The sequence below is a fragment of the Pseudopodoces humilis genome, chromosome 2, assembly GCF_049639895.1.
Source record: "Pseudopodoces humilis isolate 2021_Gansu_Grassland_sample_001 chromosome 2, ASM4963989v1, whole genome shotgun sequence".
In the NCBI taxonomy this organism is placed as follows: Eukaryota; Metazoa; Chordata; class Aves; order Passeriformes; family Paridae; genus Pseudopodoces; species Pseudopodoces humilis.
In genome coordinates, this window is record NC_142201.1 from 63,186,719 (window position 1) to 63,204,890 (window position 18,172).

General features: G+C 43.5%; 1 protein-coding gene across 4 annotated transcripts in view; it reads left to right on the forward strand.

Annotated features, from left to right (window-relative positions):
• Positions 1 to 8,277: 8,277 nt before the first annotated feature.
• THSD1 (thrombospondin type 1 domain containing 1) overlaps positions 8,278 to 18,172 on the forward strand; it is a 28,356-nt gene continuing 18,461 nt past the window's right edge. For 2 of the 4 annotated variants that reach the window (XM_005516334.3, XM_005516335.3), the window contains exons 1-2: positions 8,278 to 8,388; positions 14,542 to 14,680. In XM_005516334.3, coding sequence (XP_005516391.2) covers positions 14,623 to 14,680 — 58 coding nt within the window. In that variant the 5' untranslated portion in view covers positions 8,278 to 8,388; positions 14,542 to 14,622. Of the gene's footprint in view, positions 8,389 to 8,712; positions 8,807 to 14,541; positions 14,681 to 17,442; positions 17,760 to 18,172 lie in introns of those variants that run through there. The other 2 variants (XM_088051193.1, XM_088051192.1) reach the window with 2 other exon arrangements.

Here is an 18,172-nt window from a genome sequence, read left to right on the forward strand (position 1 = left end):
TCATTTTGCCAGGGCTGCCTATATAAATAGTGCTTGTCTTTTTATGGAGCAGTCTTAAATGATGATTATGTTTTTCATTTGGAAACATGGGCTTTTTTATACCTCAGACAGGAAAACACTCCTCAGGAATTTGTACATTTTTTCTGTTTCCTTTGCCTTTGTTTTCAGGAAAATTAGATTCAGCCTATGGAAACATGGATCTAATCTAGACCATATTTCTGAATTGCAAATTTTTTTTCTTCTGAAAACTACATGTGGATGTGCATTTGGGAGTCCTCAGAAATTTATCTTTCATAATCATTAGTGGGTGCATATTGATTAACTAAACTCTTTGATGCTCAGTTCTTATAACCAGGACTTTTATGGTTTGTCCAAAGAGCCTGACTGTGCTTCTAAAATTAGGGCAAGTATTGCCTCTGAATTCATGAGTACAGTAGTGGGAGACAGTAGGAGCCTGTTGCCAACAGCAGAAGTTGCTGCTTCCTGAAGAGCAGATGAGTTCCTGGGAAGCACTCATCTGCAGCTGGACAGTTCTTTGAAAATACATACTGAAAAGGCAGTTCAAAATTGTTTGTGGATTTGATAAGGAACCATCATTTTCTCTGGGAGGAGCTCCCTCACCAATATATTTTCTGTTGAGTTGGATTGATAAATATGACCATTACATTCCTTCTACTATTCTAGCAGTTCCCATTTCATCCTAACTCTTAGCCCTTCAGGCATTCCTGTAAAATGCAAGACCCTATGGTTCCAAGTCACCTTCTGGGAACACTTCAACTATCATTTTGTTCTCTGAAGAATAACCTATAAGTATTCATGCTGAGAGAATATTCTAGACATGTCTCTTGGCAACATTTGTCTGTATTTTAAGTATCTATTAAAATACTTTTATTGGAGCAGAAGTCCAAGTATCTGTCCTCCCAGACACCTCCCAGGTAGCTGTCCTGTCCAGCAAGCTTGAGAGTAATTTTTCTTTGTGGGTTAGAGTTAAGGTATTACTCCCAAAAAAAAAAAAACCAAAAAAAGGTAACCAAAAAAAAAACCCACCACCAAAAACACACATCAAAACAAAAATTCCAGGAGTGACTGAGACATCTTAAGTTTCAGAAAACCCCACAGCCTGCTAGTTAGCACATGCTCATGGAGAGGCAGGCCTGACAGAAACCACACTGCTTCATATCCCTGCTACACACCAAAGACCAGGTAGGATCTGGGGTCTCCCACTTTCCCACCAGACTCTGAATGCTGTGACTTCAAGTTTTCTACTGATGAAAGGGCGCATTAAACCCTGCTCTTCCATGTTCACAGCAGAAATGGACAGCAAGTTCAAGGTCAAAGGGGCTGGTACTGGTGGAATAGTCAGTGTGAATCTAGTCCTGCTCTGACCACAAGGCTCAGACTAGACTTTTTGCACTGGAATACAGTTCCAAGTGTTTTATGTACTTCTATTATCATCAGTGTTATCTCAAGAAGTTGCAAAGGTGGGGGATCTAATCTAAATGCTGTTTCACTGTATTTTTCAAGCGAAAGGTCAAATCAATGTTCCTGTGTCACTTGCTTCATATATGCAGAACACTTCCAGAAACTCAAAGACAGAAGTTATTTCCTTTTAAAAAAAATAAAAAATAAAAAAATAATTGCAGGAGGATACATTCCGTGTGATGCACTGTCTTTTTACAAGAACAAAAAAAGCCAGCACAGTTGCACGGAATACTTTTGAGTTGCTGGTGTGGCATTTTTACTGTGGCTGTTTAGTGACTCACATCATGTAGGTAGATTTCTTTCTAAATGTTGCCTAAATGTAAGAGTGTTGGACATGGTATATGGGAAACATCTGTTGTTTCAGCCAGGCTCAGCAGCTGCGTGTGTGTGGCATAATTCTCCCGAGTTTCACTTAGCCTTGGACAGGGAATTTGAGGTGTGTCCCTAAACTGCAAAGATCTGGTTTGATCCACCCATTAGATAAGAATGGCAAAACTCCCACTGACTTCAAACACAGGCTTTGTTGTGATTATCAAATGTTGACTAGTTAGCAGGTCTGGAAATGGGTGTATTGGATATGGCTGAGCTCTGGCAGAGAGAAGGAAGAGCTTAAAACACATTCTGGAGTGAAAGTCAAAATGTTTTGGTCTTTTCCTAGTTTAGAAACATCAAACTAGGCACAACTGTTGGAAAGTGACTGTTTCTGGTCTTTCTGCATTGCTGTTTTATCCACAGTGTTTTGGGAAAGTCCTTTTTTTTCCACCAGGACTCTAATCTATTTATAAGTTGCAAGGCCAGAAGAGAACGATCATCTAGCTTGACCTCTTGGGTAACAGAAACTGTAGGACTTCCCTTATTTAATTTGTGTTTGAGGCAGAATTCCTCTTTAGGAACAACTAGAGACTGCATTTTCGGGGAAATCCCACTGCAGCCCTTGGCCAATTATTCCAGTGACCTGTTGGAAAAAATTGGTGTACACAATCAGAATGTGTTTAGCTTTGTCTTCTAGCCACTAGACCTAATATTCAATAAGTGCTTTATGAAGCATGAGTTCCTGTCATGCCCAGTCTCCTGGAACATAACAGTTTCCTAAACGTTGATCATTTGGAGTATTTTTGCCCACCTTGTTCTTTTTTCTGCTCTTCCAAAGGCTTTCCATAGTTACCTAATATGCCCCCTAAATTGTTCATATAAATTGTGAACACCAGCACTAGGCCAAGGAAGGCTACAGTAAAAGTGTTAACTGTAGAGGTAATTTGTTGGCCCGGTTTTTATACCCCCCAGCCATGCCCACAGAGGGCATTCCTGCACTGTGAAACACAGGCTCAAACCTGTGCTTGTGCTCAGTTCACTTCCCATACACATAGCTCAGACTTGTCAAAGTAAGGTGACACCTTTCTCTGCTCCAAACCTGTGGGCAGCAGCACAAATTCAAGGATGTGACAGTGGGAGCTCAAGATTAGCTAACAACTCAGTCTGATCTCTAGATCTTTGTAATGACTCCCCGGGAGGGAGCCACGCATCCTACAAAGTTCTACAGTCTTTGTTCCCAGATGTGTCATTTTACAGGAGCTATATTAAAACAGGTAGTGTTGGTATTGTATTACTCAGAAATTGGTCAATTCTGAAGACAAGTCATTATCACTGAACATTCTCCCAGTCTGTTTGTTATCTGAAAACTTGAGCAGTGATGATGTTACATCTTTTAGGTCTCTGAAAAAAGTTTTAAATTGCTAAAGCCTAAAAAGCCTGTTTTTAAACCTTTAGGTTAATACATCCTCTATGAAAATTTCACATTATAAGGACATTTTGAAATCAATTCATCAACACCTAATCCTTTTAAAGCATAATGTGCTAATTCTGCACAAGCATCCTTCATGGAAATATTAGGTCTTACCCCAATCCAAATATTCTATGGAAACGTTAAGTATTATTACATTATACCATTACTTCCTTTACTAGCCAAACTTGTAAATTTATCTAAAATACATTTTCCACCAACTTCAGTCAAGTGATATTGGTAATGGTACTCTCCCTTTTATTATCAGCTTTTCCATCTCTATTTCTAGAATCAGGGCTGTTCTCTCTTTACAAACCTGCCAAATCAATGAAAACCCATGCCTGGTAATTCATCCAGTGGTCTGAAATCTTCACAGCATCTCCAGACCAACTTTTTGGGGAAATAATATTAAAAACTGATGGATGGAAGTTTATCCAGAGCTGCTAATTTTAAGTTCTTTAACTGGAGCTGCTCTTATTTTACATTCTCAGGCTTGCATTGGTACAGGAAGTATTTTAATACCAATCTGGAACATGGCTTTCTTGTCTGTTTTCTACCCCAGAACAGAAATATTTATTGAACATCAGTGTTTCCTTTGCAATCCACTTGATAAGTAAAATTTTTCATATACCAGTAGAATAACAACCACCCTTTTGTTTCAAATTTATATTAAAATGAGACATCTTTGCCACTCAGCATTGCTGATTACAGATCTCATCTCTTTTACATTCTTTACTAGTTTTATGCTTCTGATTTTGAACTATTTCTGACAATTTTAGCAGTTTTTCCTGCTTATTTTTATTAATTTATGTGCTTATTTTATTAAAATAATATTTTATTAAATTTAAATTAAATTAAGCCTTTCATAATTAAATTATTCATATTCTTGTCAGTTCTCCAACCAAGACTGCAGTGCAACCTTTCTCTCTTTTTTTTTTTTTTTTTTTTTTGAGAAAGATTCTTGAACAATGCAGAGATAGTGTTTCCAAAAGGCCATGTTTCAGTTTTTCACTCTTTCCAGCTTTTTGAATTTTCCCCCGAAACCACCAAATATTTATATTACCATTTTGGCCTTTACCTTGATTCTCTGTAACAGATGACTCTCTTGTATCCCAGCCAGCACTGCTTTGGGGGTTTCACAATTAAATCTCCTTTGCCAGTGTGGATGAGGGCAAACAGATTTCTCTGGCTTGCCTGCTTATTATTACTACTCCCGCTAGGAAGCTTGAGGTCAATTTAATACCAGCAAGTGAAGGCTTTTAGCATATTTTGCACAGATAGAAATCACATACAATGTCACATCTCTCCCCACTACACAGAGCAGAGAGGGAATTTAGTAGCCAGCAATTCTGCTTTCACACCTGGTGGTCTCTGGACAATATGTGCTACTACAATGATCTTGTTTTTACGCCAGCTTAAAAAAAAGACATTTTCTTCCCAGCCCAACTGTGCCGGCAGTGGGGATACAGCCAGAAACCAACACACCACCTTATGCCCACTGAAAACCACCAACACAGCCAATCTGGTGATTGTGCCCTTCATGTAAGTACCCTCAATCTGGTTTGGATAAAGTCAAGCAGACCGGTTTCAGCTCCTGGCTGCAGTCAAGGTGGCTGCTCTGGCCTTACTAAGCAGAGGCAGCTGCCCACAGCCTCTGGCACCACCCATCATCACACGTGCAAGTGATTTCTGCACAGCTGCCAACAGCTGGAAAACACATAATCCCAATTTTACAGGCCATGAAGACTTTCCTGTCTGACCTTTCTTCCATGGCTGCCTTCAGCGTTTCAGCCACACGGGCTGCCTCAGCCCAGCAGCTACCTGGGATCTGTGCGCAGGTGGGATCTGTCTGCACTCCCCGCTTGCTTATCACGCCGGCAGCTGGTGCTAGAGATCAGCAATTAAAGGTTACTCTCTCTTTGTATCCTTCAGTGTCTAACTTAATTTAGATCTCAACGTTTTGGCTGTGGGCTAAATGGGTACTCGTCAGCTCCCTTGTTCTCCCGTCCCTTCTGTTGTTAGCTTCTCGCTCTCCAGGGAGACCAACTTTAATGGCAAGGATTTTATCCACCGCTAGCCAGATGCCTCAGAGACCAGCTTCGTTGAAGCATTTTAATGAAAAATATGTTCCTGATGAAATTTGGATGGCATGTTAACAAAGACAGATCTTAGTCCTCAGCACCACAGCAGGTGTATTATGTGCAAACATAATCCACTGTGCTTCAAAGGGTTTAATAAAGTAGCCTGTCTATTTATCCTGTGTTCATCCTCCTGTTATCGGGGTCTTTACAATTTCTACCATACAATCACAGTGGCAACTTGTGATTTCTAATCACCATTTTTTGGACTCTGTCCCCTTTTGGAAGGGTTGGCACAAAGGTGATACAGGTCTGAAAGAAGGCACTGAGTGGGAGTGCAGTGACCTGAGCTGGCTTTGTTTCTGACTTTACAGTTTGAGCATAATCTCAGTGAATCAGTTTACTCTGGCAGAAAAAAAAAAAATAAAGCAAAGCCTTTTTCATCAGCATAGGGAAACAAAAGATCAAAGATCACTCGTAACTCATAAAATACTGCAAGGCCATTGGATCAAAGGCACTATAATAAGTGAAAAATACTGCGATACAAGTAAAACATCTTGCCATGTGTTCCAGACTCTTTCCTGCTGCATGGATTTCTTTACTTTCTCCTCTGCATTACAACAGAGGAAAGAGATTTTTTTACTAGTGATTAAATCTTCAAAAGATTGTGCTCATAGTGGAAAAAAGCCTGGCAATAGATTCACCAATATAAGATTTTTCAGATGTTAAATACAGGCAGCAAGTGAGACTGGAGTTTCAGTCTTGGACTTGAGCAGCCATTTCAGAGCAGACATTTCATTCACCTCACTCTTTTTCTTCTCTGAGCTTCTCCATCATCTGGAATCTACTTACAATATTGTTTGCTTTATTACCATGTGTGATTTATTTCCTGTTTCATTCAAACCAGACCTAGTGCCACAGTGCATTCACTTGTGCCAGCTGGTACCTTCCATGACCAATGGGAAAGATGCTCCTGGCAAGACTGCGCACCTCTGCACTTAGCACTTCTACAGTGGCACTGCCTGAAGCTGAATTCTTGCTTCCAGAGTCACATAGACCAGGACCAGACATGGACACAGGAAGCTCCTCAGCATTCAAAGGAAGTGTTTCCCAATCTCACCACAAGACATGTCTCAGGTCATGTAGCTGCAAGTGTCTGGTGAAAAAATGCAGCATCCTTCACTTTTTAGACTGAATACACAGGTCTGTATCCTCCAAAACATCGAACAAAATCTTACCTACAATAAAAGACAGACAAGTTAAAAACCCCCAGTTGTACACACTTCCATTAAAACTAAGAGAATATTTAGAATTTGAATTGTTCAAAATAAAATGTTTAAAAGCAGCCCAGAAAATCATTATGACACCCATATAGTTCCCTTTTTGCTGTCCAGAATACAGTCTGAGCTCTTCAGCAAGGGTTTATCTTGTTCTCCCAAAGGCTTTGTCAGTACTCCAGATGGCATTGTGCCTGTGAAGCATTAACCACTGCAGACCCCAGCTAGCATACAGAAAAGGGCTTTAGCAGGAGGTTGATCAGAGTTCAGTGACAGCAGTGGGCAACAACCCTAAGCAGCTGTTTGGTCTCAACGCTTGGGGCAGAGATACCCACATTGCCTGGAAATTGTATTTTCTGAGTCATATACATTATACAAGTTAACTACGAGAGATCTTCTAGTCTGTTTTTAATTCTGAACAACAAAAGCTGAGGATTCTTTCCTCTTGGGCCTTTATGTCATGCCCACACTTATCATAAATGAATAAGGATAAGCAGGAAAATTCATTTTATGTCACACTGTCTGATGTAAATGCTCCTTAAAATCCTTCCCTACCTTTGTGGGCATGTAGGTATCCATTGGTCTATATTTAAATCACAGACTTCATGTCATGCAAATAAATTTAACAACAGTCGGAGATAAAATAGTCTGTTGCTTAAAAACAGATGGAAAGGGCTTTTCTTAAAGAAATCTCTGCAGGAGGATAGTTTCATCATGTAATAACAGTCCCTGAATATTGTCCATGAACACTGGACGTGACAAATACCCACATTTATATGACCCTCAGCTGCAGACGGGCACATCAAGGAGCTGGTGCTGCTCTTTCTTTGACGCTCGGTCTCCACCGCTGCAAGCTGGCCCGCTGACTCTGGAGAGCGGCCTCCTGCCTGCCCGCCGCTCTCCTCACAAGTCATCAACCAGCCTGGCTCCGACGTGCCAGCCCGTGCCTGGGCAGGTTACCCTTACCAACGCCCAGCGGGAGGGGAGTGATTTTCACGGAGTATGCTGAATTGGAAGAGACCTACGAGGATCATAGAGTCCAACTCCTGGCCCTGCACAGGACACCCCCAAGGGTCGCACCATGAGCCTGAGAGCGTTGTTCTTGAACTCTCTCGGGCTGGTGCTGTGACCATTTCCCTGGGAAGCTGTTCCAGTGTCCAACCACCCTCTGGACGAAGGTTTCCTGACATCCTACCTAAACCTCCCCTGACACAACCTCCGGCCACTCCCACGGGTCCTATCACCGCTAACCACAGAGATCAGTGTCTGCTCCGCTGCATCTCATCGTGAGGAAGCTGCAGACTGCGATGAGGTCTCCCCTCATTCTCCTCCAGGCTGACCAATGACCTCAGCCGCTCCCCGTACGGCTGCCATACACACCGCACGCACCGTGAGGGGAGCTGCGGAGCTGCCACAGGGCCCTCACCGGCCCGGGGGTGCACACGGCTCGGGCGCGCCCCTCACGCCTCTCCTCTCCCGCCGCGGCCCGGCGGGCGGGCGTGTGGGGGCGGCGCGGCCGCCGCGGGGCTGGGCCGGGCTGGGCCCGGGGCGCCTCGCCGCCAGGGGCGCGGGCCGCCCTCGCTCGGCGCCCGCCGCCGCCCCGCCCCCGCGGCCAGCCCCCCGCAGCCGCCATTTAACCCTCCTGCCGCCGCCGCCGCCGCCGGGCAGTGAGCGCCCGCCCGCCGCCCCGGGAAGCGCCGGCGGCGTCTCCTCCACGGGAACGACCGCGCTCTATCCCCGACTCGCCGGCCGCTCCGCCCGCCGCGTGGAGGTGAGCGCGGGGCGGGCAGCGGAGGAGCCGGGCCGGGGGGGCCCGGGGCGCGGGCGGGTCGCTGGGTGCCGAGGGATGGGGCGGTGAGGAGTCCGGGCTGCCCCGGGCTCGGAGCCGGCCGGGGGGCGGCCGTCGGCGCGGAGCCGGCGGCCACGGGCGGGGAGAGCCGTCGGTCGGATCGAGCGGTGCGGCGGGATCGCGCCGTGATCGCCGTGACGCGCGGTCCTGGAGGTGTTGTAAAACACCCGTGTGCCGGCAGGTCCCGGGTTTGCCCCTGCCCGGGTATTCTCTGTGGTCGCCTGTGCCCCGGAGGCAGCGGCCGTCCCGCCCGGAGCCACGGTGCTCCAGCGCTCTCGAAGTGCCGGGAGCATCGGCACCGGGAGCGACTGCCCGGGTTCTTCACCCTAGTCCCTAACAGGTAGGAATAATTTTAGTGGTTTTAAACATGTTTGGTGATTTCTACTTTATATCAGTCACTAGAGCGGTCAAAACCGTGTGAGTACACGGCAAGCCCAGTGTAAAGTGTAGGAGACAGCTTCCCAATTCTCTTTTTAATGCTGATACTTCATGGTATTATGGACCTGCTTCTGTATTAAACTTCTGATTGTATCAGAAGTACATATATAGCTGTGCCATCTATGCTCTCCGTATGATGAGCTTCATTATAAACTCCACCAAAAGAGGAATTCGAGGAACAGTGGGCAGTATATATATATTTTAAAGAAACTCTGAAGGAGGAAGGAAAGAATGGATGACTGTATTCTTTCCTTTATACTATAAGCTCTCATCTAATGTATTTAATTCTTTGCATTCTTTACTTATTATTGCTCGAATACCTTCCCAAATTTCTTTATGCTTAATAAACTTATTTTCACTGTACATTTTCCACAGTAAATATCATCCCTATGCTATGTCTATTGTAAGCCCTTCGGTTTCAAAGGACAGATGTTGCTGGCCAGCTTGCTCTTGAATTGCTATGTCAATATCAAAAGGAGCTGAGAAATACCAGAATTTTGTGAGATTTGATCCCAAGTATTAATGAAAATACGCTTTACCAGCTAATTATTGTTTATTTCTTGCACATGCAGGATCTGGTGCTGTCAGTTTCAGCCTAGTGAATTTAGATGAATAATTTTAATAAAGTCATTATCTGATAACAGTGTAAAATTGTTGGATGTGTAAATAAGCCTGAAAGATGCCTTTGAGGATGTCAGCTCCAGCCTCCTGCTGTGGCAGACATCACATAGACACTTTCCTGGCTAAACTCAGTATCTTCCGAGAAGTGGCATATTTTTGGCCCTGACCACTCTGGCTGGTCAGCAGTGATTAGATTTTGATAAAATGTGATGCATAGTTGAGGTATTCTTTCTTTACTGTCAAAGTGGAGAGATTATATGGGAGGTTCTGAAATTCCCAGCAGGTGGTAACATTTCAATAGCTGCCTAATCCCATTGCAATAAGCACATGATGGTTGAAAATAATTAATCTTTTTTCCAACGTACAGATAAAATATGAAGAAAACCTTAAATTTGAGGAAATGCTGCAGATAAGCATTTCATTTTGCTGTTAGTGCTGCTTGTGAAATGTGGGGAGGATTTAGGGACTTTCAGGCTTTTCTGTCTGTAGACTATTTTGCCATCAGCCTCTCATACATAGCCAGAACTGTGCAGATTTTGGGTTGCAAATACAACTGAAAAATGTTTACTAGTGAACAGCTATAAAGGATTTTTTTTTTCTCCCTAATTCCAATAAATATACAGACCCTGGCTGGTTGCTGGGTCCATCAGAGGTGCCTGGAGTGGTGCTGCTGCCAGGGGCAATGCTTGGGGCAGGGGCAGGTTGGTTCCAAGAGGATCCCTCCTCAGCCTGACACCATACCGCCCCCACACACACCCACTCCTTCCCCAAGCCCTTCTCCCTCCTAGCACTCACCACCCACTCCTTCCCCAAGCTCTTCTCCCTCCTAGCACTCACGTGTGCCCTAAGTCAGGGGGGCTTCTGTGCCATGGCTGTGTCCACCTTCACCTGCAGCTGTGGGGCTGGTGGGACAAGGAGAGAGCAGGGCTGTGCTCAGAGGAGAGATGAGCAAGGCCAGGCCTGTTACTGAAGGAGGATGGGAGCTAGGGCAGGGGAGGGCTCAGCTCTTGGTGGGGATTTCCAAAGAGGAAGAGGTCTGAGGGTACGTGTGGGAAATACGGGATCCACCAGTGGCACTTTCTTTACATGAATGAGGCTCCAGAGCATAAAGGTTTTGAGTGCCACGGATTTGTGTTCTCATTAAACTCCACGCTTGGTCATGGAGTGTCTGATTAATTCCCGAATGCCCTTTCTTAACTACACGGCTTATTTGCCTCTCATCTCCCCTAACGCAGGGGGAGTAGGCACTGAATGCTGTGCTGTTGCAGTTGGTGAAGGTGGTAACTGCTAAATCAGCAGGTGACAACTCTCAGAAGAGGTGGCTGGTGTCTGAAATGTCGTGTCTGCGCTGCAGCCTTGGATACTGCTGCAAAAATACTAGGAATCATAAATCCAGTTGGTTTGGTTAGTTTGGTTTATTTTAGGGTTTTTTTGTAAAACCAAAATTACCACAATACACTTTATGGTTCTAACGATATAGGGAAATAGGGACATTTTAAAAATAGATTAATACAAGTGATTGTAATAGGCAGTATTATAGCCTATTCTGTTACTTATTTGCAAAAAATATTCTAAGTACAATTTCAAATTTCACATCCAGCTCTTATATGGTTTGTGACATTGTGGTGCCTGCAAACCTCACAGCTAATGAGGATTTATTCTTGTAGCCCCCATACCAGATAGGGAGATAGAGTCTCCATTGGAGAGCTGTGCCACAGGAAAGCTGAGAGATGTGACCAAGATAGCACAGGAAATCTGCTGCAGAGCACGGACTCAAAGTTCTCCCGTGTCATTTGCGTTGCACACAAGCCTCTTGGTCTTCACTTCCGAAGTGCTTTATGGCTTATGCCCTCCTCATCTGTCATTTCAAATTCCCTTTGGAGAGGAAGTCTTCCACTTCCAGTCAGGCCATTACACTGTCTCTTGGAAGAAGAAAGCACCTTTTTATGTTGCTATGCTTCTGCTGCATTTTGCACAATGGAGCCTCAGTTCATGCTTGTCCACGAGAGCAATAAATTTAAAAAGCCAATTATTTGAAGTCTAATAGCCTTCTCTGTTCCATCATTTTTCATCTCATTAAGTTAATGAACTTGAGGTAGATCTGAATAGAGTAGAAACCATTTAAATGTACTGTCTGCTTCAAAAAGCAAAATTTTATATGAGTGTGAGAAGAGGAAAAATATTTGAGCAGGAGGCAAATATATGGAGTATTTGGAAAAAGACCTAAAAATGAGAAGAAATCTAGAAGAAAATTGGCTTAGAGAAGACAGAGAGGAGAGGGGAAAATTCTGAGCTGAGCTTAGAGGTGTAAGCCCTGTCTGAAACTGAGATGAGGCAAAAGGAAGGAAAAGTGAAGGCGAGGGAGAGGAGCAAACCTGTGCAGAAAGAGAGGAGTACGGAGATACTACTACACCAGAAATGGGCTGCCAATCCTTGCATTTAGAGTTGCTATTGGAAGTCAGCTAGCAAAGGTGCAAAAGCTCAGGGAGGCTTCATGGGGCACTTTAATTGGAGCTTTGTTCAAAGGCAGGGCTGCACTGCAGCCGGTAGCCTGAAGTAGCTGTATGTGTGCGAGGTGGGAGGGCTCCCGCTGCAATCCAGTTGCTGCAGAGGCGTGCAGAGGGTGAAGTAGCCCCGGGCTAGGCTTCCAGAGGTACCAGATCTCACTAATTGGAAGTTAGTTTTGGTACAGTTTCAAATACTCGAGTTCTAGCCTGGGTGTTACCCGCACTGCACGCCGGAATATTTTCCCAAGCGAGTCAAGATAAGGCAGAAGGAAGGGTGAGAGGGAAGGAGGTTTTGGTGTGACGAATGATTGGTGTTACCGAAACAGCCAAGGGCTCTGGCTCTGGGCTCCATCCACGGGCTTGGTTAGAAAGAGTCTCTGTCCTGAAAAATCTTTACTATAAATACAGAGCATGAAAGATGGGGTGGAAAGGAGGGGAGCAGATTAACGCTGCAGTTTGCTGACATTATGTCTGGCAGTGGCAGGAATCGGAAGAGAAGTCGGGTCTGGTCCCTATGCCTCCCGCTGGCACCCTTGTCTCATGAACCACGCTGCTTTTTCCTCGGTTGGGCTGATGTGCAAATTAAGATGTAAGGCAACTACCTCAAGAGTGCTCTCCTACACAGGCTTTTTTCTTTTCTCCTGAGCATTTATTCTCCTTTCCACAGCTTCATTTCCTCTGTGCAGTGTGTCGCTCATTAGGCTGAGATTAGGATTATTTGAATTTCATCTATCGGTGTGTGACTTTCTGAAAGAAGTATTTGTAAAAGCCATTTGAAGAATCTGTGTCTAGGAAAGCTAGGAATGGAAAGGACACATTAAAGTCATCCAGCACAATCACGACAGTGGCACACTAATCAATTTTCCCCCACTTTATTTTAGAGCAGTTTGCAGCAATGCCACATATCTTCTTTGATATTTCTTTGAGCAGTTAATGCTAGAGCCCAAAACATCTATCACAATTATTTTTTTTAAGTGAAGCCTGCTTTTTTTTCTTTGGACTGCTTTGATTCCTTGTTTCGATTAACTGATTAGTGATCAATAACGATACAGGCAAGGAATGATGTTCCTGCTGTGATGCTGCGCCTGCTGCCGGCAGCCGGAGGAGTTCGGGAGCGGCTGTCCCTGGAGGCAGGCTGGCTCCCCGCCGCCCCTCTCCTGAGGCACGGGGTTTGTCTTCCTGTAATTTACAGTATCAAGTGAAATTGAGGGTGGTGGCGGTATCACTGGCCCTATCTCATGCTTTCTGGAGCCTTGTCAAGTTCCTGGGCCAAATGATGATTATTCCTTTCAGATATGTGCAGCTATTATTGTAATGGGCTTTTACTGAGCAAGGCTGTGCTGCTAGTCTCTTCTTAGAAATTGTTCTCTCCAGCCACTTGGCACAGAGAGCAGTTCAAAAAGCTTTCAAGTAACATGTCTGCTGCCTCTTAGTTCAACAAGACAAGCAGTGTAATTGTTGAAATATCTTATTTGTGATTCCTAAAGACATACGTGATCTTTGCCATACTTGGTTCCTATGTTTTATCATTATCCTCCAGAGTTGGGTCACTCCTAGCTTCTGCCTGCTCCAGTGCCAGCTTTCTCTCATAAAATTAGGTTGTAAACTTGATGGATCAAGACCTTTCTTATGTGTTTGTGAGATGGTAGGCATAGTGACCGACCTACAGGTGCTCCTGTGAAACACAGGAGAGCAATTCTTATATTTTGAAATGGCTTCTAAGTAGAATTTCTTTTTAATTCCCTCCTACTTACGCTTCTGAAGGAAACTTTTTTGCTGCGATCATTGTGCTTTCAACCTATTTTATCTAATTGTTGCAAGACTCATAAGGACTAGTTTAAGCCACAGGGACATACAACTGGGAAACTTGGCAAAAGAAGTCTATTCCTATTGGCTCAGCAAAGGCTGTAGTGAATGTAAACTTAAATTATGGAGGAAAAAGTGGAAGTTAGCACCTTCTCCATCTGAGCAGTCGGAATGATATAAAAGGCACTTACAGATTTATTATAAATCTGGTAAGATCACTAAGTGTATTACTAGACCTGAATAACAGAGGAGTTCGATGACTAAAAAAAGCACTTTGCTGCTGAGCTGCTTTTGTACTTGAAAGCAGCTGACAAAGGATATGAATTGTGTACCAGCAATAAATCTCCAATATTGGTATGTGCTGAGCTCAGCATTGTATTTTGTATAAAATACTCATTATTTTGCTGTTGTGAGCCTCGGTCATAATATAAGATATCCACAGCAGCAGTCTCTGCAGTGCAAAGATAAAATTGTTGTTATCTGTCTTTGTTGTTCTGGCTCAGTAGCTGCATTTCAGAATGGAAAAGTATTGTACAGTGAGTTGCAGCTGTGCTTATTCAGATGCATTTATACAGTGTTAGTGATTGTTAAGTAAATGAGAGAAATGTTAATTAATAGTTTTTTAATACTTTTTTAACTTATTAATGGTATGTCTTCTTGTATTGAAGCAAAGTTGACACAGCTGTAATTTTTTGACTTTTAGGTGTTCTTGGAAAACGTGCTGGCACTTTGGAGCTGAGAAGGGACATGAGGAGTAAAAGGACCCCGGATCTCACTGGTCAGAATGAAACAGATGTTGAAAGATTTTTCAAATCTGTTGTTAGTAGTGCTCTGTGACTACGGTGAGTATTAGAGCTGTCAAGGGAAAACTGTGATGTGCATTCACAAGGTGGTTTTGACTGGTGATGTTTCCAGGTGATCTGCGGAAATGAAATGCTACAGAAGCCACCACTGATAGGCACAGAATTTAATCTAGATCTTATTCAGTAGTTTGGTGGAAAATGCAACTTGCATAAACTGCCCCTTTAGATAAGTGTCAGGACCCTTTCCTGCTGTAAATTAGCTCAGAGAAATTAATGGGATAAATGAACACATTTCCATGACCATCAAGGGACTGTCTGTGCTAGAAGTAGTAACTGGAACTGCTCTCTTGTAAGACTAATATTTCATAATATTTAACAGATATCAAGGAAGATAGGCCTGGTTTAGGTAGCCATAGTAGGATGGGTGGAAATGTGCACAGAACTACCTATTTCTCTCCATTACAGGGAAAGGAACCTGTGTGGTTGGCTCATATGTGAGCATCTACAGTACAGCCAACCTCCTATGGCTGAGTGAGCCCCCATCTGATGTATCTAAGCTGCTGCCCAGAGAACCTTTGAGTACAGCAAAGGTGTTCTTTCCTTTGATATGAGAAGCCAAAGGATGATGTTCATACTCATTCAATGTTAGTCACATAAAATTAGGCAGGTAGTCAGTCAGTCTTGTTTGAGTAGTCCATGCACAAATCCATACTTACTGAAAGCAGCTCTTACCCATCTGCAACTGAGATGTGTAGAAGGAAAAAGCACCTCCTTCTCACCATCAGCTGCCAAGGAGGGAAGTTAGACATCCAAGTTCAAGTCAGAAACCTTCAAGATGTCTACAAGATGGAAGGCATCATATGTATGGTGTCTTATCCTTTCCAAAAATATACTAAGTAGAAAGTAGGTTTGCAAATTACTTTCTTATTGCAGAGTAAATTAGAAATTCTGAAAATGGGACTCTTAATTCCTAAGCAATTGGTGAGTTTTAGAAAATTTCATTCCTTGTTTAAAAGCCAGCGTTGTTCTGACAGCTGCAGTACGTTGTCAAACCATGCTGAAGGATTAAGCTGTGCACTGCAGAAATAAGTACAACATGGAAAACATGGGAAAAGGAGTGGTTAATCCCTACTTACAGAATGAGCTGTTTGATGCAAGACAACATCAAACAGCTGAAGATGTCTTACAAAAGAGAGAAGTGGACAAATACACAGTTTGCTGTCCTTGTGTAAGTGAGGAAAAACTGATTATAAGTAATGACTGAACAGTAAATATGCTACCCATTCCTCTGTGCATCTTTCATCTCTGCTGCAGGACAAGGGATCCCTAAAAGATGTAGAGAACCTAGAATTTCTATCTTTTAGATGAATTTGGTTGTAGCAGAAGTAAAGACCCTTGTCTGTGGCTTTCTGTAACATTTCTTCTTTTAATAAGACAGCTAACCAGCCCAGGTAGGTACATTGTACTGGGTAGGTAATACCGTGAAGGTGAGTATTAAATTCACTGGAGCCAGGACGTGAGATAAATGATTACAGTATCCACTGGTTCTAGGTGAGCCAGTCCTGTAGACATTCACAGCTGGTTGACTCAGAGGTAAAAGATATTATTCATGAACTTTACAGAGCGTGGCACAGCAAGTAATTATAATGTGCAGTTAATGCGCTAAATCTCTGCTGCAAACTTTAGGTGCATCAACTTTCACCTTGTTTCCAGTTAAAGGGCAGCCCATAATTCAGAAAATTGCTTCCAAACGGTTCTGCATATTCATATCTTTGAATATTACTATGTACATCAATTTTAGATAACTATTTCACTTATATAATTCTGTTTCAGGCAACACTATTTTTTAAGTGATCCAGTATGGTCTGGAAAATTACTGAAGTGCTATAAGAAGCCCTAACGTCCAACTAAACTGTATTCTCATTTCTTATCAGTTTTACTAATGTTTTTGTTCTACTTAGCTCTGTGTTACTGATGGATGACAAGCCAACAGCACAACCCAAGTTGCCTTAAAAACACTTAAAAATAAATTACTATCTGAATAGCACCCTCAAGTAATTCTTCTTGGTCTTCAGTGAAAGCAAGGACTTTTCTTTTAAAGTGTGAATTCTTACAAAGACTCCCCTGGCAGGTTGTTGGTACCACAGCCAGACTTCTTTCAATGGGAGACCATTGTAATAACAACGAAAATGATACAAATCCATTGAAAGATGCCCCTGACTGGCTGTCCAATTGTTTGGGACCAAGCTTTGGCACGTGGCAGAGTCATGGGTACGTAGTAGGCTGGAGGGCAGCTGAAGGAGCTTGCAGTGGAAGCTGTCTCCTTCTAACTGGTGTCTGTCAGAGCATTGTGAAAAACTGCTGTGTGGGCTGTCCAAATGTGCAAAGTTCTTTTTTACCAAACTGGGGGAAAGGATGCTGTGAACTGGGGTGCACCAGCCAGATCTCTGCAGTGCTGTAACAGCATCTTCCAGTAATGCTCACTTTCCTCACTTCCTGAGTCATCTGCACTTAGGGTTTGAGGGACTGCTCCACACCAGTCCCCTGCCCTCCCTCCTGTCCCTCCTCCCAACATACAGAGTGGTGTTACTTCTTGTCTCAGCCATTCCAAAAAAAAAGCAGTGCAAGAGGGTCAAGACAGTTGTAAAAGAGACTAAGGACAATAAAGCAGTAGGTACAAACATCAGTGCTTTTCATTACTATTGATTGACTGTTTTTGTTGTAAGTTTACAGCTTAAAATTGAAATTTTTCATGCTGGGTTTTTGCCACGGTCTGATTTCCTTTTCCTTTAATGTTTCAGCTACGTTGACTCTAGCTTATTACCATATAGAGAAATTCATCATTTTGCCCACTATCAAAGAAGCAAAACCCCAGCAACTTACAGCCATTTCACTGGGAAACTCTAACACAGCTGTGGGAACTTCATCTTTGTTATAATGCTCACAGTGGCCTGGGACATGCTTTCTGCCATCCTTACAAAGACTTGCCTAGATCTGGTCCAGATCTAAATCCTTGCAGATGACTTAGCAATGAGATTCTCTGAAGGGTCATGTGTGCCTCAACTCTCGCTGGCTCCTCTTGCCAGCCCCATACAACACTGTGCATGCTCCAGCCCAGGTAAAGAATTCTCCAACATTATTGGACACAAAAGTTAATTGTCCTGTGCTCCCTGATGGAATGCTAGCACTGAGCAAGGAAAGTGGGAATGTGCTGTAGCTAATTGCAGGCCCAAGGAAGAGCAGAAGATAAAAGAGCTATAAGGTAAAGAGATGAGGGCAGGAATTTGAAGAACTGTGGTAACAATAATGGAGTTAGGCTAGTACCCAAGAGATACTGAAAGTAGATGGTGGTAGAAGCAGGACTGTAAAATATGGGCAGGCACACATGACGGAGCCAAAGCATGAAGAGCAAGGAGAATGTGTTGCTGGGCAGTTCAGGGAGACGTTTTTCGCAGGTGTTTAGGGTCTGTCTCTTCCTTTCTGGGTATCCAAGTTCAGATCAGGTTTGCTTTGGTGCCATGTGCTCACCAC